The sequence below is a fragment of the Lutra lutra genome, chromosome 10 (genome assembly GCF_902655055.1).
Source record: "Lutra lutra chromosome 10, mLutLut1.2, whole genome shotgun sequence".
NCBI lineage: Eukaryota > Metazoa > Chordata > Mammalia > Carnivora > Mustelidae > Lutra > Lutra lutra.
Window position 1 is genome coordinate 109,930,632 of NC_062287.1, and position 24,164 is coordinate 109,954,795.

The window sequence follows — 24,164 nt, forward strand, 5'->3', positions numbered from 1 at the left end:
TTTTTGCTTCCTCTTGCGTGGAGTGGTTTAGAGGTGACATGTGTGCTGGATCGCCCACCGCACCCCCGTTTCGGGGCTCACACCAGCGTTTGCTCGGGCGACCAGCTCTGCTGCAACTAATTCCAGCGTGAGCCCGAAGGCGAATATAATTACCGCCTCAATTACCGCTCCCCTCCCCGAGTTCATTCCAGAACAAAATGTGAACTGACTTTAATTTCTTACCTGGCTTGCACCCCCTTATTAGCCCAGTGGGGAGGTTGTACCCGCCTAGAGTAGAAGTCTTAGGGAATTGCTCAACCAGGCATTAAAGGCCACCCGAGCACGTGGCCCTGGCCAGAACATGTCAGCCGGGGGCCTGGGTGCTTTCTAGCCTGTCCCCGCGCAGCAGCTGCCACCCCAGAGTGGGCCCTGGGAGGAGCTGGCCTTCTCCGCGGTGGGAGCGTGGGGTGGCCTCAGAGCAAGCTGTGTTTGCAAGTTGTTTTTTTGGGGGGAAGGCCGTTTCTCTGAACTTTCTCCAGAACATCAGTTCCAGAAAGAGCCTGACGGAGTGTCCACTGTCTCTCCCCACCTCCAGATTCCTCCTTACTGAGGCTGGAGCGCGCGGAGCCGACCCTGACACCTGTTCTCCCTCTGCCCTGCGATGCAGGCCTGGGCTCTGTTCCCTCCTGCATGTTGGAAAGCCCGGGTTCTCCTTTCCTTACCACCCCCTTGCCCCCACTTCTTCGGCTCCGAGGCCTCATCTGTCGGTCCCCTCAGTTCTCACCCTTGGAGTGGGGGACTCCACCAGCTGGTCTTCTAGAACCTCCCCCCCACCCCGACCCGTTTACCTTTCACTCTGGCCAGATTACGTTTTCCCAAAACTCGTTTCATCATGTCCTTCCCCTTCTCAGAAAATGACACCAGTTTCCCAACATCTGAAGTGGGAACTTTTGGGCCTGGTATTCTGTGCGGCCCCTAGGCTGGCTTTAGCCCTCTCCTGTGCTCCCTGGGCTGAGCACTTCTCTAGACAGGTCCATCTCCTCTAGAGTCTAGAACCTTCCGTGGCCCACCCAGGCTGAGAGGGCCTTGGGGACAGAGACTGCCTTCATGCTTGTCATTCCACCTGCTGTCTGGCGTGGGGGAGATGCCCAGTGGCTATCCCGAGGCTTCCTAAGGCCTCATCTGTCCAGGGAGCAAATCTTACACATCCTTAGATCGACAGCGTGGTAAACTCCCACCCCCATCGTGGCATCCAGTGCTGCTGTGTTCCCCGGATTATAGAACACCAGTCCTACATAGCAGAAGCCTTGTGGGGCCGAGTGGGACTGAGTGTGGGACCCACTCTGCCACCAGAAACCTGTATTCCTTTTTTTTTTTCACCAAGATTTTATTTATTTATTTGACAGACAGAGATCACAAGTAGACAGAGAGGCAGGCAGAGAGAGAGGGAAGCAGGCTCCCTGCTGAGCAGAGAGCCCGATGCGGGGCTCGATCCCAGGACCCTGAGATCATGACCTGAGGTGAAGGCAGAGGCTTAACCCCCCTGAGCCCCCCAGGCACCCCAGAAACCCGTATCCTTGAGGCACGGCCTCTGAGAGGACGCACTACAAATTAGCTGTTTTACTTCAAGAAACCTGCTGCATCCTGGACACACTTAATCATGGAGTCCCGTGTCCATGAACTACTACCCACTGTGGGGGGGTCGTGCTGGCTGTCCCCGTGTCATCTGTGTTTGCCCAGAGTTCTCCTGTCCCATGGGCGGGTTAAGTATTGGCTCACGAGGGCCGAGGGGCTGGTTCCCCAGCCCTGCCAGGGAGTGGCCCCGGCACCAGGGACTGTGTGGGCACCACTGGCCTGAGAGGAGCATGGGCCTGGTCATCTCGGTGCCAGCTGTGGCCCTAGCCTTGCCTTTCCCCACACAGCAGGTGACCACCTGGCCTTGCCTCTGTTGAGCAGAATAGCCCTGAAGCATGTCACCCTTTGCCTGGGCCCCCAACCTGCCGGGGTGGGCACAGAGCGCCCCATCCCCCGGGAGGATGCAGAGTGGGCCCTCTGCAGCTCGGGGAGGTCCCTGTCTTTGTTGCTCCCAGGGGGCCGCAGCAGAGGGAGCAGAAGGGCCCTCGGAGGCTCTGGTCATTTTCCTGTAGTCCCCACCTTCTTCTGGGGAGCGTGGGGGGGACCCCTTAAAGCGAAAGAGCAGTTTTCGTCTGCTGGGCTACCATTTCTAGTCTCGAAAACATTTTCCCTTGGTTTGAAAAGATTGTCTCCTTTCAGGGAAAGGGCCCTTACTAAGTATTAACCTTTTCTGCTTATTGATTTGGCCTTGCACATGGCCCGTGCAGCCGGTCGCAGCTCCGCAAGGTCTTGAAGCTCGGGCGCTGGAAACAGTCTCGGGTTCCTTTGCCCTCACAGAGGGTCTTTGTTCAGCTTTTTCTGCACCAGAAGCGCCTCCGTGGTCCCTTGGGCCGCAGACCTGGGCCAGGAGTAAGCGATTTGGTGGGTGAAGTGGAAACATTCCAGGATCCAGGCAGGTCTGGCCACGAGGTGGGCCCTGGGCCCTAGTAGTCCCCTTGCTCTGCTCTACCTGGGAGGATCCAGAAGGACCTGCTCCGAAACACCCCCTTCCCCACCACCGCAAAGCATCCCTCCTGCTGGGCTCCTGCATCCCTGCGTGGCCTGGTTCTTGAGATGTCTCCAGGGAGCAAGGACTTGCCGGGGCCCCAGCCCCATCAGGGTAGAATGGGACCAGAGGTGGTGCTCCCATCACGTAGGCCCAGAGATCCTGTTAGGGTCCTGCCTGACCGTGGGCCTGCGAGACAGAGTGCCCAGGGTCTCTGGGCCTGGGATCCCTGATCTGTCACCACAGTAAGGGAGGAAGGTCTCTCCCAGATGGCTGGGATCTGGGCGGGAGAGGTTTGGGGTTTTCCTGTGTTGCACTAGGTCGTGTAGCAGAGCGGGACACAGAAGCAGATGGGAAGGCAGAGTTGGGAACGCGCTCCTGTCCACAGTCCATGAGGTCCTCATTTTAACTTTTGGTTAAAGTGCCCCCGTTCCACTCTTTGCGGGTGTGAAGAAGACAGGTGGGCCTCATTTCTTCTTGCCTGCCTGTAGTCCCAAAGGCCAGTTGGGTCACCAGTGAGTACTTGGCAAGGGCACCCCACTGTCGCACACAAGGCATGGTGGGTGTTCGCGTCCAGCAGCTGCCCACCACTCGGGCTGGCCCCCCAGCAGAGTCTTGGGTACCCCTGGACTGAGGACATGCTGCACCCCAGCCTCCTTCCCTGCCACCTCCCCCAGGTTCTCTCTGAGCAGCTGAGCGGGCTGCCAGAGGGATCCCAGCAGGGAGCCCGGGACCCCAGGCAGTGCAGGCCTCCGCCACCTGTTCCGGCCCGTCCCATGTTCCTGGCTCTGCTCTCAGCTCTGCGGCCTTGGGCAAGTGAGTTGGCTCCTCTGGGCCTCAGTTTCCTTACGTGTCGGGGGGTGGTAATCGTCGCCCGAGGATGCATCGAGGCTGCAGAGTGCTTGACACGGGGCTGGCTCCCGGTGAGTGCTCAATAATTATTAGCTATTAGGGTTATTATTACAATCATAATTGTTGTTCTCCAGGGAGAGGGCCCTCGGGGGATCGGGAGTCAGGTTCATCTCCAGCTGAGTGGTGGCTGGGAGGGAACCAGCTGAGCTCAGACTCATGGGAAGGTGGGGCGCTGGGCCGCGTGAACGTCCGTGTCGAGCCTGGTCCCTCGGCACTGAATTTGCTTCCTCATCTTGGTGCGGCCCGGCAGGCCTGGGCTCTGGACGCCCCAGGGCTGGGGGAGCTGGTGCGTGTCCGTCGGGGATGGCGATGCTTCCTGGGATCTTTGCTCTGTCAGAGGCGTGGCTGGGGGTGCTTTGGGTTTCATTTCTTCATCTGGATTTGCTGGCATCGATTTTTAGGGTGTTGCCAGCATGTCCCCTGCCTGTCCCTCCTCAGAGGAAGTTGTTAGGGACCCCGCTTTCCTTGCCCTGTTGTCTGTGTTCGTCCTGGGCTGGGGGCAGGGTGTCCTCTGCAGTGGCTCGGCCACCTGGCTCCAGCCGTTGTCCCTGGTCCCCTCGTCTTGGTCAGCCTTCCTGCCCCCTCAGTTCCCCGCTGAAGGCAGAGGAGGGAGCCCGGGCACCACGTCTTCACCCTCGGGCGAGCTCCCTGCTCCATCTGACTTCCCCGCCCTGGGATGTGGACAGTCAGTGCCTTTGCTCTGGGTGGCAGACGGGGGCCCTGTGCCCAGTAGGCACTCCGTAGTTGGTGAGAAAGGCTGCTTTCTAGCCCGTGTGCCAGACCGGGTCTCCCACTGCCACAGCCCGCAGGAGGGGCGCAGGCCTAGCGGCCCTGAGCTCCTGCCCCTCCCTCTGCACCTGCCCTCTGACCTTGAGCCCAGGTGGGACCTGCCTGTCCCCTCTACAGCCGGGGCTGGCTTTCCTGACTTCCTGTTGCCTCTAGCCCGAGAGTAATCTAAGCCCCTAGCAGGTGCTCCTGTGTGCCTGGCCCAGAACTAGGCCCTGGGAACAGGGCGAACACAGGCAGGCCATGGCCCTGTCCTCATGGTCAGCCCAGGCTGGGCCAGGGACGGGACTAGAATGCTCCGACCCTCGGCCAGCAGGGACTGCCCTGGAGGAGAGGCCGTGAGGGGAGGCCACCCCCCACCCTGTGCTGTCTGGACCCCGGCTTCTTCGGCATGGCTCATGCCCTCTCGGGAGAGCACGGTGACCTCCCTCCCTGCGGTGTTTGCTGTCTGCTGCCTGGCAGGCCGGTTTTCCACGGCCGCGACCTTTACAGTAGCCCTGCAGGCAGGGAGGCTGGCCACGTTTCCGTGGTCCCCAAAGAGGCTCAGGGTGCTGACCTGGGTTTGGAGAGTGAGCCCGTGGTGGGGGGGCAGGACCTCCCTCCCCCCACCCCGGCACTCCCCGCTCCGTGTGCAACAGGAATATTGGGCCCTGTCGTGGGAGATGTGGAGCTCCACACTTAGGGCCCACGGGTCCCCGTGAGGGGTCCTCAGGGAGTGTGGATTCCCACTCCCGGGTTGCTGTGTGGTTCTTTTTTTTTTTTTTTTTTTTTAATATTTTATTTATTTGACAGACCGAGATCACAAGTAGGCAGAGAGGCAGGCAGAGAGAGAGAGAGGGAAGCAGGCTCCCTGCTGAGCAGAGAGTCCGATGTGGGACTCGATCCCAGGACCCTGAGATCATGACCTGAGCCGAAGGCAGTGGCTTAATCCACTGAGCCACCCAGGTGCCCTGCTGTGTGGTTCTAACCGCGCACTCTGCATGTCCCTACCCCCTTCCTACAGATGGGAATGGTGACTCAGAAGAACCTGGACGCTGTACAGGGTTGTGCCGGGCCGACAGGGGGTGGTGGGTGAGGGCTGGGGTAGGAGCCGCAGGATGACCAGAGGGGCTGCTGCTCCCCCCGTCTGACCTGGGTCCCCCCTCTAAAGCCACAATCTTCTGGGACCTGCTCGCTCTGCCTGAGGAGGAGCTGTGTGGAGCCCCAGGCTGCAGGGGCCCCTCTCTGTTCTCTTTCCTCTTCTCTCTGGGGACGCAGGGCTTGTCCTGGAAACCAGGACCCGGATATGTGGTCAGGAGGTGGGAGGCCACTGTCCCGAGGGACAGAGGCTGAGGGATGGGCCCTCCTTCTTGGAGTGTGGCAGGGTCACTGCCATGCCTTGGGGGTCCCTATGAGGGACCTTGGCTCTCTTGTCTCTCTGACCCTTCTGCAGAGAGATCTCGGGGTCATTTCATTGTCCCATTAGGCAGAATGAATGAACTTCAAGTACTTTGGCAAGAACCTGAGCTCTTTGCTCTGCCGTGTTGCTGACTAGCGGAGGGTGACTTTGGGCAGGATACCCCGTCCCGTCGTGCCTCAGTCCCCTGGTCTGCCTCCCTGCACCCACACACCGACAGAGCTCGGCTTCTCCACGTTCTCATGAAACTCCAGACCCGACCCCTGGCTTGTTCCCAGGGTAATCAGAGCTGGTCCTCAGTGCTGGGCTCTATAGGCAGCCCCCAGCCCTGCGTTCGGGACCCAGAAGATCCCGCCCTTCAAGGCATGTTAGTGCTCAGAGAGGCTGTAGTGGGGACCAAGAGGCGAGAGTTTAAAGCAGACCACGGGGAGGATGGTTTGTCTGTCCACCTTGCCCTGCCTGGAACAGAGGTGTCGTGAGCCTGAGGTCTTCTGTTTGGCTCCTGGTCGCAGCCTCGAGGCCTCCGTGCCCAGCGGGCTGCTTTTTTTCAGGAACAGCAGATCATTTGAAAGCAGAGCCTCCCCGTTTTGCCCCATAAAAAGGAGATTTTGTAGAGTGATGGTAAATTTGGCACGCTTTTATTATTATTATTATTTTTTTGCACCACTTAAAGAAAATAAAAGCTGGTACAAAGGTATGTTTGTTTCTGAAATGCGTTTCCTCTCCCAAATGTTCTTTTCTGCCAATTCCAAAATGCGTTCCGAGCTCAGTTATTTCCTCTCTGCCGAGAACAATGAGATCTCTGTGACCACACGGGGAAAGCGCCGTCTTCCTTGCCAGTGGGGCTGGGGGGAGGGCCACAGTGGTCCCACCTTCTCTCTTCGGTGCCAGCCCGGAGAGAGACCCCCGCTGGCTGTTGCGGACTTGGCAGCCGTGGCGGGAGCTTGCGTGGGGTGGGGGAGGCGCTTCGAGGCACGGGGCGCTCCGCACCCTTGTTCCTGAATCTTGAGTTTGCTGTGTGGCCTTGTACTAAATTCTTGGATGTGTACTGCCTTCGTGCTCCCTGGGATGTGGGACTGTCTGGGCTCCCTGGAGCTGATCTGGCCCCTTCTTTCTTGCATCTGATACTGGTCCCTGGCCAAAGGGCAGGTATCCAGGACCCAGTGCAGAGGCCGAGCTGGCTGGAAAGCCAGGTAGAACTGGGTGGGCGTTACCAGGGTCAGCAGAGCCTCAGACCTTCCCGGCTGGTGGACCTGTCCCCTTTTCCACTTGACACGAGGGGTGCGTGTGCTCCTTGGGAACTGTGAACCGCACACTCTGCCTGCGCTCGCCCATAATCCACACACGCATGTACCCACGTGCAGTACCCTTAGAACCTTCTTGGGTGGTTTCCACGGACGGTGAAGAGACCCGTAACAGCTTGCACTCAGGATGGTTTTGATACTGGTCTCCATCAAGAACGTTCTCGACAGGGCGTGCATTTCATGCGATCTTTACTTTTTGGTCGCTGCCTCCTGTCTTAGAATAGCACAACACAGCTCTAGTCCCCGCATGTTTATGGGGTTCCGAGCAGGTTGTAAGGGGTGTCCAGTGGACTTATTTAATCCCTGCAGTCGCTCTGGGGACCACATGAGTAGGCTGAGTTTAGAGCCTGCAGATTGGCCAGCTGAGGCCCCACTGCCCACCCCTGCGTTGCCATTGGAATCATAAAAGTGTTTTCTTTCATCTATAAAGGAAATAGGCTGCTAGGCCCCCAGAACATTTCAACTAGCGGCTTTCGTTATAGGGGGTGGGAAGGGTACTGAGGCCAGAGGTTGCTCCTGGGTGGCCCCACCTTCTGTGGAAACCCGAGCGGCCCTGTGGTGCCTGTTTGCATGCGGCAGGACGCCGGGTGGAGGCCACTGCCCCCAACCCCTTTGCTGCACTGGGCCAGCAGGTCAGGCCCCCAGGGCCCCCGAGTCAGTCTCTGCCATGGCCTTGGGCCACTTCCGGGAGCAGGGAGCTGTTGAACCGAAATGGTATGTAATCAGAATGCTATATTTTGTCGAAAATAAGAATGTTAGTAACGGGCTGGTTTCTGGCAAGTCAAACTGGGACTCTGAAATACATATTTTTCCCTCCTCTGCCCTAAACCTTCTAATTAGTGAAAAACGCACATTTGCAAACATAAATCAAATGTCATCTTTCCTACCAACTTGTCCTAGGTATCCCTGAGTTGGTAGCATTCCACGGGGGCTAAATTAGGGCTTGCAGAGTGCCTGTGCGCGTGTGCAAGAGAGCAAGGGGGCAGGAGGGAGACACTGGGCTGCCTGTGGGTGAGCCCTGGCCGCCCGCTTCCTTCCCTCGAAGGTGCTCGGGCCTGTGCTCTGGCCCCGTCACCTGTCAGCACCTGCACGGTCACTGCAGCAAAATGGATATATCCGCCCAATAAAAACATAGTTAGTTGGTAGTGGAGGTGGCTTCCAGGAGAAGCACTTTCCCTCCCAGGGAAATCTCTGCGGTGCTTATAACCAGACCCTGATATCCACCACCAGTGGGCTCTGTTCATGGGCTACCTTTTGGGAAGGGCAACTCGTCCCTGGGAACCGGCCCTGGTGTGGGCCGTGTCCTCCCTCACTGGCACTGGGACCAGCTCTGGGGGCCCTGTGCACTTCTGGGGCTGGGTTCAAGGACGTGGCCTTGGGGTCCCAGGCAGTTGGGGTCATTTCTCGTTCCGTGCTGTGTTGGCGGGTAGGATGCTTTCTTGCCCGTGTGGACTGGTGTCGTGGAGCTTGTTGGGTCACTTGTGTCTGGGGTGGTTTGTTGTAGATGATTTCCCAGCAGCCAGATGCAGAAAGCCTCTTTGATAGGACTAACATCCTCCCGTCAGAAGACCATGTGGCCCCAGAAAGCCCCCAGCCTTGGACATCATTCTTCCTGTTCACGCAGAGGGGAGGAGGTCGCTGGGGGTTGGGAAGTGAGTGTGCCGAGCTGGATGTGGCCGGCACTCTGGGATCTGGGGTGCTTCTGGCCAGTCTCTCCTGATGGCTCCTGTTCAGTTTTGCTTTGTGTTTTCTGTTTCACTTCACCTTCAGGCCAGTATTTTTCAAAATGTGTCCCCTCGGTCAAAACTGCATGGTGCTCTTTCATCAGATACACTCGGGAAGTCCTGGGTGTAGGACGTGAAATACATTTCCTCACTGCAGGACTTCTCAGAGCCTTTAAAATGGCAATTTCATGCTAGACTATGTCCCTCTCTCCCTAGGCTCACTTTACAGGTTGGTGGTTACCAGTGTGCGAGTTGGGCTGTGCCCATACTGACAGGGGATGTCACTGGCACTGTTCTTTCCTGTCACCTGCTTTGGTGTGGTTCTTCATACTTGTCACCTCTGGGCAATGGTATCACTCTGCCGACTGTTAGGAGTGGCCTAGCTTCATGTCTGAGTCCAAGGTCAGAGGAAGCTCCTACCCACTCCCATCAAGAGACTGGGTGAGACTCGTCAACTTTGACATTCCGTGAGGTGGTTTGTTGGTTGCTTTTGGGATTTGTCCCCTCAAATAGACTTGGGTGAGATGGGGAGCATGGTGGGAGGCAGTGGAGGAGCCAGATTAGGATCGGGGGCTCCACCCCTGGGCCCCCCGCATTGCCTGCTGTGCGACCTCAGTGAGCTGCTGGAGAGATTCATCATCTCCAAAAATTAAAATAAAATAAAACTGTTCTCTGTCAGTCCGGGGTGGGGTGTGTTTTGAGATCGAGTTGGGTTAAGGTGGAGGGTCATGAGCCGTAGGCCCACGGCAGATGCCAGTTCCTTCCCCTCCCTGCGCATCTCTCTGGGGTCCGCTGACCTGTGTGGGACTTGGGGTGGGGGCTTGGTGCTGGGGGCTGCTTCAGTTGAGAAGTGGTTTCCGGGACTTGCACTGTGGGCGGCTCACTGATCATCTGATGGTCATCCCTGGGCACGTCCTGGGTTAGGGGTGAGCCTATGCTGGGTGGGAATTAGGGCCACACAGTCACCCCTGGAAGGGGCCCATGTCACTCAGGCCAGGGTTGGGAACCTCACAGTGGCCCCTGGCGGTAGTGGGCTACCCAGACTGATACTCAGGGGTCCCTCTGGCAGGTCTTGGGGTCCGTGCCAGGTCCTGAGCCTTTGCTTGTCTCCCAGGGCTTTGCGGAGTACCCAAGCCCAGGCTCTTCCTCAGCACGGGCCAGAGTGTCTTCATGCCTGCCCCAGGGCACAGCTTCCCCATACGCAGGGGGACAGCGGGGACCCCCCACCAGCCCTTTTCCCTATTTAATGAAAACCCTAATTAAGGGCTCTCCTCTAAGCTTCTTTGTGCTCTGAGGTGTCTGAAACTTCATTTTCTTTGTATCTTTTGCAACTGATTTCTTCTTTCCTGCTCCACCCCCTAAACCTGCCCCTGTCGTTTCCTGTCTGTCTGCGTCCCTGACCTTTGCAATGTGGTCCCTGCTCTGGAAACTTGCCTGGGCCTCAGAGTTAATTACCCTGTGTGTGTGTGTCTGTGCACACACGCGTGCGTGCTAGGATTAGGAAGCCTAGCATGGCAGTTGGGGACAGCAGAATGGGGTGACCAAGCCAGAGGAAGCGGGTGGTTCTGAGCGGTGCTGTGAGCCCAGGCTGGCAAGCTTGTGGACGGAAGAGCAGGTGGGCAGACACTGGGAGCCCGGCAGGTGCGAGGCAAGCCTGAGGGCCTGGCACCAACCTCTGTGACTGGCTGGGACACAGGAGGTGGGACGGGAGTTGTGGTCTTGCTTCTGTACCCAGCCACGTGCGTAGACCTCAGCAGAGACATTCGCCAATGAACGTCCACAGCTTGGCATCATAGTCCAGGTCGAGAGTAGACCTTCTGGTGTTCCGGAAGATTCCTCGAGCTTTTTCCTAACTGTTCCCTGCCCGCCTTGTCCCAGGAGGCACCACTCAAGTTTTGTCTGTTCTGAACTCCCCACACTTGTGCTTGTAATGAAAGCTCTTTCTTTTTATCCCAAGCGGCCTTGGTGTGCGAGTGGGTAGATAGCAGGTCCTTTGTAATGGATTGTCGTCTTATGCCAGCCTTGGCTGTATCTGCTTTGGATTTGAAGCAAAATAGGAGATTTATTTGTGACTTTTGTGCAACCGTCCGCATACCTGATCGATGGCTGGGTGGTTATTTGGATAGCGCCTGGAACAGGAAGGGCAGAAGGAGGGCCCTCTGCCGGAAGCCCCAGGTGCCAGGCCCAGCCTTGGAGGTACGTCCCCCCACACCCCAGGCAGCTGGGCCCTGCTGCGCCTGGGCCCATGGGTGGCAGCGGCCATCCCTGCCCCGAGGAGACGGCGCCAGCTGGGCGGTCTCATGGAGGACCCCGCTTTCACCTGGGCCGGGTGTGGGACCAGGGAGGGCCCTATCTCCTTGGTCTTCTCTGAGGGAGTGGGGGCCTGCAGGAAGTGTGGGGGCTGGGACCAGGTTGAGGGTTGGAGAGGCGTCTGGGCAGATCCTTGGGGATTGGGTCTGGGATGAACAGCTGGGTGGGGGAGGCTTTGGGGGCTGTGACAGGGCAGGTGCGGGGGCAGCTAGGGGAGCGGTGTCTTCCCTGGGCTTTGGGAGAGGTTCTCGAGGTTTCCGCTCCGGCTCGGCCCATTCAGGCCGACCACTTGGACTTTCCTGAGCTTTCCATAAAAGGCAGAACATCTGTTCAGTTAAAGGAAACCCAACATTTATTATTGTTGTAAATGTCAAGTCGCGCCTTTGGAACATTGTGGAACTGCAGGACGTGTCATGGAGGGGAGCCTCTCTTAGTTGAATGGGAAGCCTCAGATGGAAGGTGAGACTCTGTCGCTGGGATGACGGTCACCGCGGCCTCTGGCCCCAGTGACAGGGTGCCCCCCTTGCTCCGGGCCCCGGGGTGCAGAGGCCCGCATTGGGGAGGTTCCCAGCTTTGAGGAACTGCCCACATAAAGGGTTGTCTGGGCGTTTAATATGACCATAGTCTGGAAGCTGCCATGAGAAGCTGCCCTGGGGTTTTGCTGAGATCGGTGCTCACAGTCAAGCCACAGACATTTCCAGCCATTTTAACATCCTTGCGTTCAGCGCTAAGCAGTCAAGATTAGGCTCCTTGTACTTGGAGACGAGTTCACTCGCACTTTTGGGAACTGCACCGATTTCTCCTTGATCCCTCTCATTTTAGCCAGATCAGCGCCTTTCCTGCATTTCCTCTCAAAGGGGAAATAGAACTTTTCTGCCCCAGGGGTGGGAAGAGGCTTCCACAGATCCTTCAATGAGCCCCCGCGCCAGCCCAAGTGCCTTTGAGGTCTGCTTTATCAGAGCCGTTAAGGGAATTCTGCAGTTTCTCTCTGTTGGAGTCCTGCGACTTTTTTTTTTAAATGATGGTGAACGAGGATTCTATCTAAGTAATAATGTACAAGACTGTTTGGAAAAATGATACAATTTTATAGAAGGACCCTAAACAAGATTTAAATCAACATGCATGGATAGGAACACACTATCCTAGAGAGGCAACTTTCTCCCACGTCGGTCTGTGGATTCAGCAGGACTCCACGGTGTCCCGCCTTCCCCCAGCCCAGATGCTGGCCCCTGGCACCTGAGGAAACCAGGTGGTGACGGGGTATGGCATGGAGGTGCTGCTAGTGACATGGCCTGGGGCGCCGGGCCACCGAGAAGCAAGGAGGGGTGCGGTGAGTGGCAGAGGCTGGGAGCATCTGGGAAGTTGGTTATACTGAGCAAGTAAGTGCCTCGCTGGTCACAACGGCTGGTGTCCGGTTCAGAGAAGCTGCTGACCAGCCCAGCAAGGGGGAGGATTAGAAAGCACCCCCGGGAAATGTGCCACGCGTGCTGGGGGATTTTTACCGCGTGTGCACACACACCCATGCAGAAGGAGACGCAGAACTAGCTCTAGGTGCACACGTGTGTAAAAGCGTGTGTATACCAGACCATCGACTCTCCTTATATATAGTCGTGTGTTCTGGAAAGTCGCTGCCGATGTGAATCAGCGAAGGTGGGGAAATGCAGGGCTGGCTTCCCGGGAGCCTCTGGTCACACAGCTTCAGCCACCGACCAGAGAGCTGCGTGGAATCTAGTTTCCCACGGGCTTTCGTTGATAGAGCCCTCGTTGCGCATGCGTGGCTGAGTCAGGAGCCCTGAACGCAAGGCCACTGTGCTGGGGGTCGTGCCGGAAGGAAGTCCCTCCCGCATGAACCCACGCCGCGGGGCTCTGCACGGAAGGGCGACACCACGCCGACAAGCACAGGAACACGGTGCTCCCGAGGCCACAGAAAGGACACCGGCTTGCCGTGTGAGCGGAAACGCTATGGCAAGAGTGTTGTCTTGATCCTCGGTGGGACATGCTGGTCGGGCGATGGCTCTTTCCGCCTGTGTGTGCGCGTGTGTGTCCAGGGACGACCACAGATGCCTACTGGTGACTTGGGCTCTGATAAAACGTGGTGAGTGGCCCACCCAGACATGGGATGTGTGCAGATGATGGGGGTGGCCCGTGCTTGTGTTCCCTAGCTTTGTCTCCCGACAGCCCCGGAGACGGTGACTTCCCAGGGACAGTGAGCACAGCCTGTGGCCAGGTCCAGGCTTCCAAAGCTCACTTTCCCCAGAGACGAGCCAGAGCTCGTCAGAGGAGAGGCCAGTGCCAGGCCTGCGGGAGGGAAAGGGGCACCTGTGTCAGGAGCGTGTCATTGGGCCAGAAAGTAAAGAAATCCTTGGGGGGCCATGGGGAGGTGCCAAGAGGACACCAGGGCCAGTGCGCAGGGAGTCTCGCTGTCCGAGCGCAGGGAGGAATGGACATCGGAGCTAATGGGAACATTGGATCATAACCCGTTTAATGAGCTAGGAATAGTGAGTCTACACTGGCTGAAATACACAGATATGGAGCACATCGCGGCGCGCTTTAATGAGAGCTCAACGTTTAAAACAGACCTCGAATGCAGGCTCTACCGGGAGTTCCAAGTCTTTCTCTTCAGTAGCTGGTAACGTTCTGTATGTTACTGCACCATCCGTTTTGGTTTACGTTGTTGTGTTAAAACACACAGCACATAAAATTTAGCGTCCTCACCGCGTAAAAGCATCCGGCCCCGTGGCATGGAGTACGGTCACGCAGTCGTGCAAGCATCCCCTCCACCCGCCTCCCACGGCGACGATGCTGATGCGCTCCCAAAGCCAGGCCTTCGCTCCGAGACACCAGTGCGGTAAGCAACCTTGTGTGTCTTTCTTCCCACCGGCTGCACGGTGACTTTTCTTGCCTTTTCATACTGAGAACCCTGTAAGATTTCATAAAACCTCCCAGCAGAGCCCGTGCAACTCAGGGGGCCGGTTGTAAAAGCATGTAGCGGGCCTCAGCGGGCCCGAGATAGCCAGGACATGCTGGGGAGGAATCCGGAGGGGCTGGCTCTGCCCCGTGTGCGGTGCGTGTGTCCGGTTCAGGGCTGGACAGGAGGATGAGAGCAGAGCAGAGGGAAGGCGGGAGTGGACCCAGGTGTAGCTGGAGGTGTGGCATGAGCAGGAGAGGTGTGCTGGAGCTCTTGCCGCTGGGGATGGGGTGTGTAGGCGGGTCGTGTCCGTACCCAGTTCGAGAAACTGCTAGAAGGCCCCCAGAGCTGTCAGGTGTTGGGCAAGTTGCCTGTAAGCCGTCGTGAGTAAAATTACCTTGAGTGCAAGGACACATCTTGGTCTTGAGCCTGGGCACGCTCGGCATTCACAGTCTTACTCATCCTTCAAGGGTCTGGTCTCACTTCCTCCAGGAAGCCCACCATGTCCAGCCAGAGGTTCACTGTCCTTCAGGCTCCGGGTACTTCCCGTCTGTGGCACTCACCTGCCATTTCTTCTTGTTTAAGTTAACTATGCGCAGCACGTGTCCTGCCCAACTGACACAGGTTCCTTGAATGTGGCCCCACGTAGTTTTCCCTCCCTCGAGGGCTGGTGTGCGATGAAAGCCCCCCGCCCCCGCCACAGCTGGTGCCCAGGCCTCGCTGCTCTGGTGAGCGATACAGTGCTTGCTGGGTATCAGGAAGGCAAGGACTAAAACTGTTGCTTCTTTGGTGGAGTCTCAGAGGATTGGGTTACCTTGAGCGGGCTGTGTTCGGTGTAACCATGTAAACGGTGTAAAATACAGCCATTGGAATGACGGCCAGACATCTGTTATGAATTCTATATATAAATACTGGATATGCTTACATGGGGTAGCGTGCGGTGGCAGGCGCTGGGTTTTCAGACTCCCCATCCTACTGCGGTGGGGTCTGGGAATTGGTCACAGGTCCTGGTCCCCAAGGGAGGAGGGAGAAGGAGACAGCCTTTGTCTGACGCTGTTCCACCGAGGGGGGCCGGGAACATCCGACCGCCTGCGGACAGGTGGGAGGGCCCACTCCCAGTCCCCCACCAGGGAGGTGCAGAGAACCCACAGGACTCTTTGGGGTGTCCTGAGGGTCGTGGCAGGAAGGGGCTGTGGACATCCAGGGTCACGGAAAGGGTCATCTGTGCCTGGTTAAACCAAGGGAGAATTTCGCAGGGGAATTCAGTCTGCTCGGGGCCGGGGGTGACTTTTAATAGTGGATCTCATTTCTTGCCTCTGAAGTTTTGCCCCCAGTCTCATGGCGAGAGGCCAGGCCCCTGGAGTCCGTGTCCACGCACATTCCTGTGGAGCAAGGCCGGCCCGGGGCTGGACGGAGGAAGCACTACCTGCCCCGGCTGCTGTCCGCTGAACATTTCAGATGTGCCGCTTCTAGGCCGGACCTTTGGGTGAATCGCCCGGGTCACGCCCCATAGTCTCCGAAGGGGAGGTACCACGATCATTCCCATTTCAGACCAGACGTTGCCGTCTGAGAGGGCAGGTCTGGGCGGTCACCCCAGGCTGTCTCCGCGGCTCACACTTGGAGAGCAGACCTGGTCTGTTGGCCCTTCTGTTTTGGGTCCTGAAAAATATATTGGCACAGATAACATTGTAGCAACATAAACAGAATTCGGGGCGAACACAGGACAAGTCTGTCCACCCAGAGACCCGGCAAGGTCGTCTTCCCTGGCGTCCCGTTCAGTCTTTGTTCCCGCCCAGCGTGTTGGCATTAACTATGCCAGTACAGATTGCGGCTTGAAGTCAGGCTGGTGGGTGCGTTGTGACCCAACATGTTATCGTGCCCCTTCTCCGATGTCACTGCAGCCACTTTCTTATTGCTTCTGTGGGTATGATTTTATGCTAAGAGGACAGTCTGGTTACCCCCGACTTTGGAGTTATTTTGTTCGTTTTTGGTTATAAATAGGGCAGCAGCTGGCACTGCAGCCAAGACTGTCCTCCTCCCTCTGGTGCTCCCGGGGGTGATTCCTGCGAGGGTGCCCCCCAGGGGGAGGGTTAGGTTTTTTGTGGTCCTTATTACTAGTTGCTACCATGTTTTCCGAAAGGGTTTTCCTGGCATCTGTGGCCTCCCAGTAACGGTGTGTTTTTTCCCGGTGACCTGTGTGGGTTGCGGAGCTGGGAGGTGGCCTGGCCCAGTGGCTCTTGCTCTTGTCCATCCTCCCCCCAACTCTTCCATCTTGCGTTGCACTCTTTCTTTCCGTGATTCCTTCCCACTGCCCAGAAGCTCAGGTTCTGAGTCAACAAATTGTCCCCGGGCGGAGTGACCTGGGGTAGGTCAGGTTCCCTTTCCCAGAGCTGTAGTTACCTCACCCCAGGGAGATTAGAGGGTTTTGGGCATATGGGTGCACAGGGAAGGAGCACATAGGACCAGCATCTATTTCTCCCACATGCATCACCCCAGGACCTTTGCACTGGCCATTCCCTCTGCTGGTGATGCCTTCCGTGCCACTTTCCCTCAACCTTTCACGTCTTTGCCCCATTGTCACTTTCTTGGGGCGACTGTCCTGACCATCTTACGTGAAGTGACAGCCCCCGCTCCCAGACCCCTTACCCTGCTCTGTTTTTCCAAACCACCCGTTGATGTTTCAAGGAACTAACCTGGCCTATCTACTGTATTTATTGCTTATTGTCTGTTTCCCCGTTGTGACGTAGGACATGGAGGTATGTTCTGCGTTCGCCGATGGTGTGTCATGGCCCTCTGCCCCCACTCTCCTGGCCGGCTCTGTCCCAGTCTCAGTGCAGAGCGCCACCCGTCCTGACTTCTGTCTTGAGAGCTTTCTTTCCTTTCTGCTCTGCTCTCTTCTCTTCCATCTGGCCCTGCTCCCACCATCATCCTCATAGCAGGCTGGCTCCTGGCTGTCCTGCCCTGGCGTCTCTCCACCGGTGGGATAGAACGGCCCCCAGGACGCCGTGTCTCCCAGTGGGAGGGCCATGTTGGCCAGGGTTCCCCAGGCCCTGCGCAGGCCACCAGGAGAGTGGGTGCTGCCTGTGTCAGCTGGGGAAGCCCCCCTTGCTGTGAGTTCCCGGGGGGACTAGGGTGAGGCGAGTGCCTCTGGGGACTCAGGGAGTGGAGCGTGCCATGCTTTCCAAACATCCCAGAAGCAGGAGCGGCTCCTTCTGGAAAAGGCCTGCCTGGTGGGGCCACGCCCGCCCGGGCTGCACAGAACCTCGCCCGCCGCCCACCCCCTGGCTCTCCAGGGTGGCTCCCCTCCCCGAGAGCCTCACTTTAGGAAAAGCACAAGAAATTGAAAACCCCACATCTGTGGCCTTTGAAGGGTGCACCTGAACTGCCCAGAGTGTAAAGCATGGTGAAAATGTGGTCTTTCCAGTTTGGGGAGAAAGTACAGAGCAGAGCTAGGATTTTTTGTGCCTGGGGCAGCTTCCAGGAGCTCCCTTTCTCCCTCCCCCTCCATCTCCCCAGCCCAGGCTCCTCTCCTGCGGGGCAGGGTGTTTTGGGTTTCTGGCCACTCGCCGCCCACCCCTGGGGTACCTCTTCTGTAGTGCTTCCCCTGCCCGCTGGAGAGCAGCTGATGGGAGACTGCTTGTCTGTGGGGCCGGCCCCCTGATGATGCTCACACCTGGTGCATCTCCCCTGCAGCCCCTCCCCTGTAGTCCCCTACTAGTGCTTGAATACCTGTGGCTACAGGGAGCTTGCTCCCTCCTGAGACAGATGCTAACTTCTAGAAGTCAGCAGCTACACCTGGCCTCTGCTTGCTTTAGCAAGGGGTCGTCGGGCCAGAGCTGGGTCCTCCCTGGTAGGAGGACGTCATGAGGTCTTGGTGAGAGCACTGTGTGTGCACCTGTGTGGGGTCTGTGTCTGGGGAGAGGATCCGTTTATCAGAGAGCCCTGTGGTCCTCAGAAGGTAGAGAATCACAGTGTGGAATTTCAGCTCCCCTACCCGGGCAGGTCATGCCTTGGCTGGTGAGTGGGGTCGAGCCAGGGGACCTGGCCGCAGGGAACCTCAGGGGTCTGGGCGCCGGAAACCTCGCTGGCGGAACAGGATGTCTGGTGATCCTTGCTCTGGGTGACCGGGAACAGCACGGCAATGATTAATGGGAACGTGCTCCAGGCCCGTCCTGTCACCCTGGGTGTGCTATGGGGTGTCTCTGTTGGTGATGGCTTTGCCTGCCTGTGTCGCTGTGTCCTCCAGACCCCACATATGACCCTGTTTGCAGTGAAGGCCCCCCCTGCCTCTGGTCCTCATGGATTCTTCCTCTGAAGGTTCTGGACCCTCCCCAGTCTGGGCATCCTCTCCCTTCCCCCACTGTGCTCTAGAGCTGGCCGGCTCCCGAGTTGCAGATGGCGCCCAGCCTCTGGCCGGGCCATCGGTGGTGGGTGTCCCTCTTCACTCCCTGGGGCCTCTAGCTGGGGGTGGGGACCGACAACCTTCTGGACATTCCCCCTTTTCCTTCCCACTTCTCCCAGGGCAGAGGTAACGGACCTCTTTAAAGTTGGGGTGCGGGAGGCAGGTGGGGTGCCAGAACCGGATGTGCAGGACCCCTGCTGTGTGCCGGCCCCGGGCAGGTCCAGGAGTGCTCTAAGCCGGGCAGGTGGACCTGCGGTGTGCTGGGAGCGAGTCCTGTGAGAAGCTGGGAAAACAAGAAAAGTCCCATTTCTTAATGACTAAAAACTTTTTAGTGAAGTAAATATACACAGAAAAGTAATGTATGTTTGCAGACCAAACGCACCCACGCGCCCAGCACACAAGTGGCCCAGTGTGCAGAGGCCTTGAGGGTGCTGTTGAACTTGGCTGTGCGGGCACCCCTCCGGGTCTCCTCTTCCCCATCCACAGAGCGGGCACAACGCCCTCCACAGCCCAGGCCCCTCACGGGGTCCCCAGGACACTTGCAGGGGAGCCTGCATGGCTCTGTGTGTCGTGGGTGATCTGCAGGGACCTGGCGGCCTGTGACGATGAAGGTTTTTTCCTCTCCGTCTGCGTCTGCTTGGGGCAGGGAGGTCCGGGGACAGACGTCCTTTGTGGCGGTCTCCTCGCAGGAGGTCGGGATGCCTGGCTCACGTGTAGCTGCACCGCCCCTGTCTGATCTTTACAAGCGTCCCTCCCTTCCTTGTGACATTGTGATGCCGGGTGCTGGCGCAGTGGTGGAGCCCCAAGGGGGCCCTGACCTCCAGCCCTCCTTGTATCCCCCATGTCCTCAGGGGCGTGGCCCGGGTTGGAGCCCGGCGCTGGCCGTGGCAGTCTCTCAGCCCCGCCGCTGCACAGGGTGCTGTCGAAGGGGTATGAGCTGAGGGGTGGCACCCCGGAGTGGGAAACTGAGGCCACAGTGCCAGGAGGGCCTGGGTTGGGACAACAGGTCCGGGAACTGTAAGGGAATCCCGAAGCCCGGCCAGGACTGTGCCCCGATGTCCCCTTTTCTTGCATCAGGCTGATGTGACTTCTCTGTAGCCCTTAGAGGCGCCGGGTGGCCTGGCCTTGGCATCCTGGCGTGAGGGGGCAGGCGTGGCAGGAAGAGTCCCCTGGGACTGCCTGCCTGCGCCCAGGGGAGCAGGAGGAAGGAGCAGAGGGGCCGGGGGCGGGGGCGGGGGCCAGGAGCTCTTGGGCCCGTGACCCCCTATGCCGGGCCGTGGGACCCCCGACTCGGGGCCAGTCCTCACTGATCACTTCCCCCCGCCCCCCGCAGCCTCGCCTCTCCTGCTGTTCGCCAACCGCCGGGACGTGCGGCTGGTGGACGCCGGCGGAGTCAAGCTGGAATCCACCATCGTGGTCAGCGGCCTGGAGGACGCGGCCGCCGTGGACTTCCAGTTCTCCAAGGGAGCCGTGTACTGGACGGACGTGAGCGAGGAGGCCATCAAGCAGACCTACCTGAACCAGACGGGGGTCGCCGTGCAGAACGTGGTCATCTCCGGCCTGGTGTCACCTGACGGCCTGGCGTGTGACTGGGTCGGCAAGAAGTTGTACTGGACGGACTCAGAGACCAACCGCATCGAGGTGGCTGACCTCAACGGGACGTCGCGCAAGGTCCTCTTCTGGCAGGACCTCGACCAGCCACGGGCCATCGCCTTGGACCCCGCTCACGGGTAAGCCCAGCTGCCTTTCTCCTTGGCGGGGGGTCCGGGGGGCCCTGGTTTCCCTCTTGAACTGACTTAAGCCCAAGCAGCTTTTTCAGAGCAAACCTGGCCATCTTGAAAGGAGTTTGCCTTTTGGAACCTGGTGTTGGGAACCATTTCCCCTTGAAAGACCATGCTTTGGTTTCTGTTTGAAACCTGCTGTGTCCAAGGCTCCTGATGTGAATCACGAGGCCTCTGCTGTGTATGTGTTGGTGTCCGAGGTGGTCAGACCCTCCCGCAAGCTGAATCTGTGCCTTCCACACCTTTCTACCGACATTCGCTGAAAATGGTATAAAAGGTGGAGGTCCTTGTCCAGAAGTGGAACTGGCCGGGCGGATTGTCTCTCTGGCCTCTTCCGGAAGCCCTCTGCTCTCCTCTGCTCCCCCATCTAGCTGAGCTCACCGTGACCCATGAAGGCTCAGGGCCCAGCCCTGAGTCCCAGGAGGGACTGTGGGAGCGGCAGTGAAGCTAGGAACATCCTGGGGTTTGAAGGCTGGGAGGGATAGATCATGGGGAGGTGGCTGATGGCACAGCCCAGCCTGGCCGGGCCCATTCTAGACTTTCCCGAATGGGAGCAGTTTGCTCTGTCACCCCTCCGCCCTCGTTCCCCTCCTCCCATAGCCTGGGAGTGATACAGCCTTACCTGGGTGGCAGGTGTTCGGCTACCTGGTGGCGGCAGCCGACCCACGGCTGTGTGTGTCTGGTTCTCTGCTGGTTCAGTTGTCAGAGGTGGATGGCTCCCTAACATCTTGAACAGGAACACAGTAGGACCCCTGGGTTCTGTTCCCGATGCCACCTGCTTGCCCTGGTCCTGGCGGTGCCTTCTCTTCCTGGTCAGCCCGCCCCGGGTGGGTGGAACAGGGGCCAGGAGGTAGAGGCCTGTCTCGCCGAGGCTGGTGTTTGGATAGCTGGGGAACAGGGGGAAGGGGTGCTGTGGTGGGCGAGTACCCCACCTGACAGTGTGCTGACTTAGCAAACGCACCCCCTGGCTCTCGTGTCCTCCATGCACATACACACGGTCAGGGATGGTCTGGGGTTTATCGCCCAGGAGTCAGACCAGACAGGCCTGGTGCGTCTACCCCAGCGGAGCCTCCCAGCCCCAGCCTCCTGGGGGCCAAACTTGACAGTGACTTCCCTCAGGCCCCTCTTGCCCCCACTTCCAAGCAGGCTGAGCTGCCAGGGGCCAGACTGACCTTCCAGGATGTTCCCTATTTCTGACCTCTCCCATACTGTGGGGTGACCCCAGGACTCCTGGAATCCAACCATCCTTCAGGAGGTGGTGGCTGGCATGGGCTGAGTCTCCCCGGCTAAGAGGGGACATTGTCAGTGATGGGAGAGGCTAAGGGGTGCTGCCTCGAGGCCCTTGCAGTACACTGGAGGGAGAAGACCATAAGCAGATAGTATGTTCCAGAGGGATGTGTGCCCCGGAGGAGAATAACGTGGGGCCTGAGGACAAAGAGGGTGAGGCAAGGGGCTTCCTGTCGTAGGTTAGGAGACTAAGAACAAGGGGATGATATTTGAGCAGAGACCTAAAGCTGATGAGAGTGAGAGCCATGTGGCCATCGAGGGGATGAATATTCCAGGCAGTGTAAGTGGCTAGTGCAAAGGCCTTGGGGTAGGAGGAGGCTTGGCCTGTTGGTGGGGCTGTAGTGTAGTGAAGAGGAGAATGGAGGACACAGAGCAGGGGAAAGGGTTGGTCCTGTTTAGAGTGGAAGAGTTGCTGGGGGGGGTCCCTCTGGCCGTTGGAGTGAGGGTGGACTTTGGGGTGGGAGCCGGGGGTCTTTTGCGGCTATCACCATGGTCTGGTGATGTAAGGTGGGGGCGTGGATCAGGAAGCTAGTGGGCTGTGGGTGAGAAGTGGCCAGATTCAGGATCAGAACCACACAGGTTTGCTGGTTCTTTGCATGCGGGTTAGAGACAAAGGCAAGAAGCAAGGGCTGAGCACTGCTGTCCTGTGCCTCAGTGTCCCCATCTGTACAGGGTGGGACCATGTCCCATGTCATGCAGAAAACGCCAAGAACAGTTAGCAGCTTCAGTGAGTCTTAGTTGTTGAAACACTAAAAAGATGCCCCTCGCTTACCACCCCAAATACAGTCTCCATGTCCGTGCCCATGTGTCTTCTTTCTTCCTCATGACCTCTCCCTTGTGACCAACTATTGGTTGGTTGGGAGGGGTTTGTGCTCAGCAGGGAGGCTCTGGGTTCCTGGTTGGGGAGGTGCTCGGTGCTTGGTGGGAGATGCTTGGCGCTTGGTGGGGAGCAATCTTCTCCATGTTCATGTCCAGGCTGGCCTTGCTTGTACCATCACTGGGAGTCAGTCATTCTCTAGCTCGGGCTTTTCTTACTAAATGTTTGAAATCCTTTCTGTTCTTGCCTCTGAATTCTTTCCAACACCCCCAGCCCCTGGGGCAAAATTGACTTTGGTGTTGATGCCCTGGGAAGGACTTCCGAACTGGCCTTCCCCCACACTTCCCCTGTGGTGAAGGTTTGAGATGCCCGTTCTGTCCCCTTGGGCACAGGTAGCAAAGTAAGCATCCAGACAGGGTTAAGGGAAGCTACCAGCCTCCCCAGGGTCAAGGGCCCCCGGGGGCGGCAGAGCCGGACCTGGGAGGGCCCTCTGGCCCCAAGTACCGGGAGTCCAGTACCGGGAGCCGGAGAGACACCACCCCAGTGCTTGAGGGGAGGCCCAGGCCGGCATTAGCCAGGAGGGGCTGCAGTCGCTCCCGTCTCAAGCTAAAGCCAGGCTGAAACCCAACCCCTTCTTTAAAATGCAAAATGGTCCTTCCCTAAAATAACACACAGCCGGGACCCAGGACAGCACAAAGACCAGGCAGCCGTGCTTTCCTGTGCTTTCCTTCAGAAGTGGGTTCCCACCGTGGAACCGGGCTGGGCCTGCGGCAGCGTTCAAAATTTTACAAAAGCACATCCACGCCAGCGAGTCTCTGGGAATGGAGTGGCTCGCAAATTCCCCATTTAAGGAAACCAGCGGGCCTCTGTTATGAAACCCCAGGGAAGGAATTTGAATTATGCTCCTTGCAGAGGTCCAGTGCCTTCACATTTTCCGGCCTTTCTCGTGGCTGCAGGACAGCATCTAGGGAGGTTATCAGCGGATGGCTCTGAGATCGATTCTCCTGATATCTTCCTGGTGGATGGCGGGAGGACTGGCTCCTTTCAGGCTGCTGGGGGGCGGGACAGGCACTGGGAAGAGGGCATCTGCAGCAGGCCAGTGGGAGCCTTTGCTGAGCTGGCGGACAGCACCTGCCCGCCCAGGGCTGCTGGGAAAAGCACGCCAACGCCCTGGGCCTGCAGGCCCAGGGGACAGTCCCCCGATGGCCCGGCCCTGGCCTCACCCAGAGAGCCATGCAGTGCTCCCGGAACCGCTGGCACGTGCCTGGGGCAGGTCCTCCTTCCAGAGCCTCAGTTTTCCCATCTGTCCAGTGGGAAGAATGATTCCTGCTCCCCCTGTGTCAGCCAAGTGCTCATTAGCTGCAGAGGAGAGAGTGTAAGAGAGGCCGCTGGGAGAGGAGTTCTGCATGCGGGTGCTTTCTTCACCTGTCTGTCCCCACTTGGGTTGGAAAGCAGGGGAGCTCGGTGACAGGAACCTCTCTGCCACGTGGGCAGGAGGCTGCCTTTGGCGTGGCTCAGGGACCTGTCCCAGCTCCTCCAGCAGATCGTCCTGGCATCGGCTCAGAATGACCCCCCCCCGGAAGGCTGTATGGCCTCACCCGTGGGGTGGCCCCTCTGGCACCCACACCTCCCATGGCCGCAGGGGGCCCGCTGGACGTGCACCCCTGAGAGGCAGGGTGGGGCTGCTTGTCCCCATGCCCCCGGCGAGTGCGCCGGCCCCTGGCCACATCAGCAGCTCAGAATTTGCTGAGAGGGGAGGAGATCCCACCTGGGAAGAAGTAGAGCCCAGAGCGGTGGGGGACTTGCCAAGTCGGAGAGAGGCAGCTCGAAGCGAAGAGAGGGTCTGTGGGCTGGGAACTAGGATGCCCGAGAAGGGACAGTGCACGGTCTCCCCCCGCTGGCTTTGCACTACCCGCGGGCCTCCCACGGGTGGCACAG

General features: G+C 58.5%; 1 protein-coding gene across 1 annotated transcript in view; it reads left to right on the forward strand.

Moving 5' to 3' along the window:
• LRP5 (LDL receptor related protein 5) overlaps positions 1-24,164 on the forward strand; it is a 98,485-nt gene that overhangs the window by 7,317 nt on the left and 67,004 nt on the right. The window contains exon 2 of the mRNA XM_047691076.1: positions 19,675-20,071. Coding sequence (XP_047547032.1) covers positions 19,675-20,071 — 397 coding nt within the window. The remainder of the gene's footprint in view (positions 1-19,674; positions 20,072-24,164) is intronic.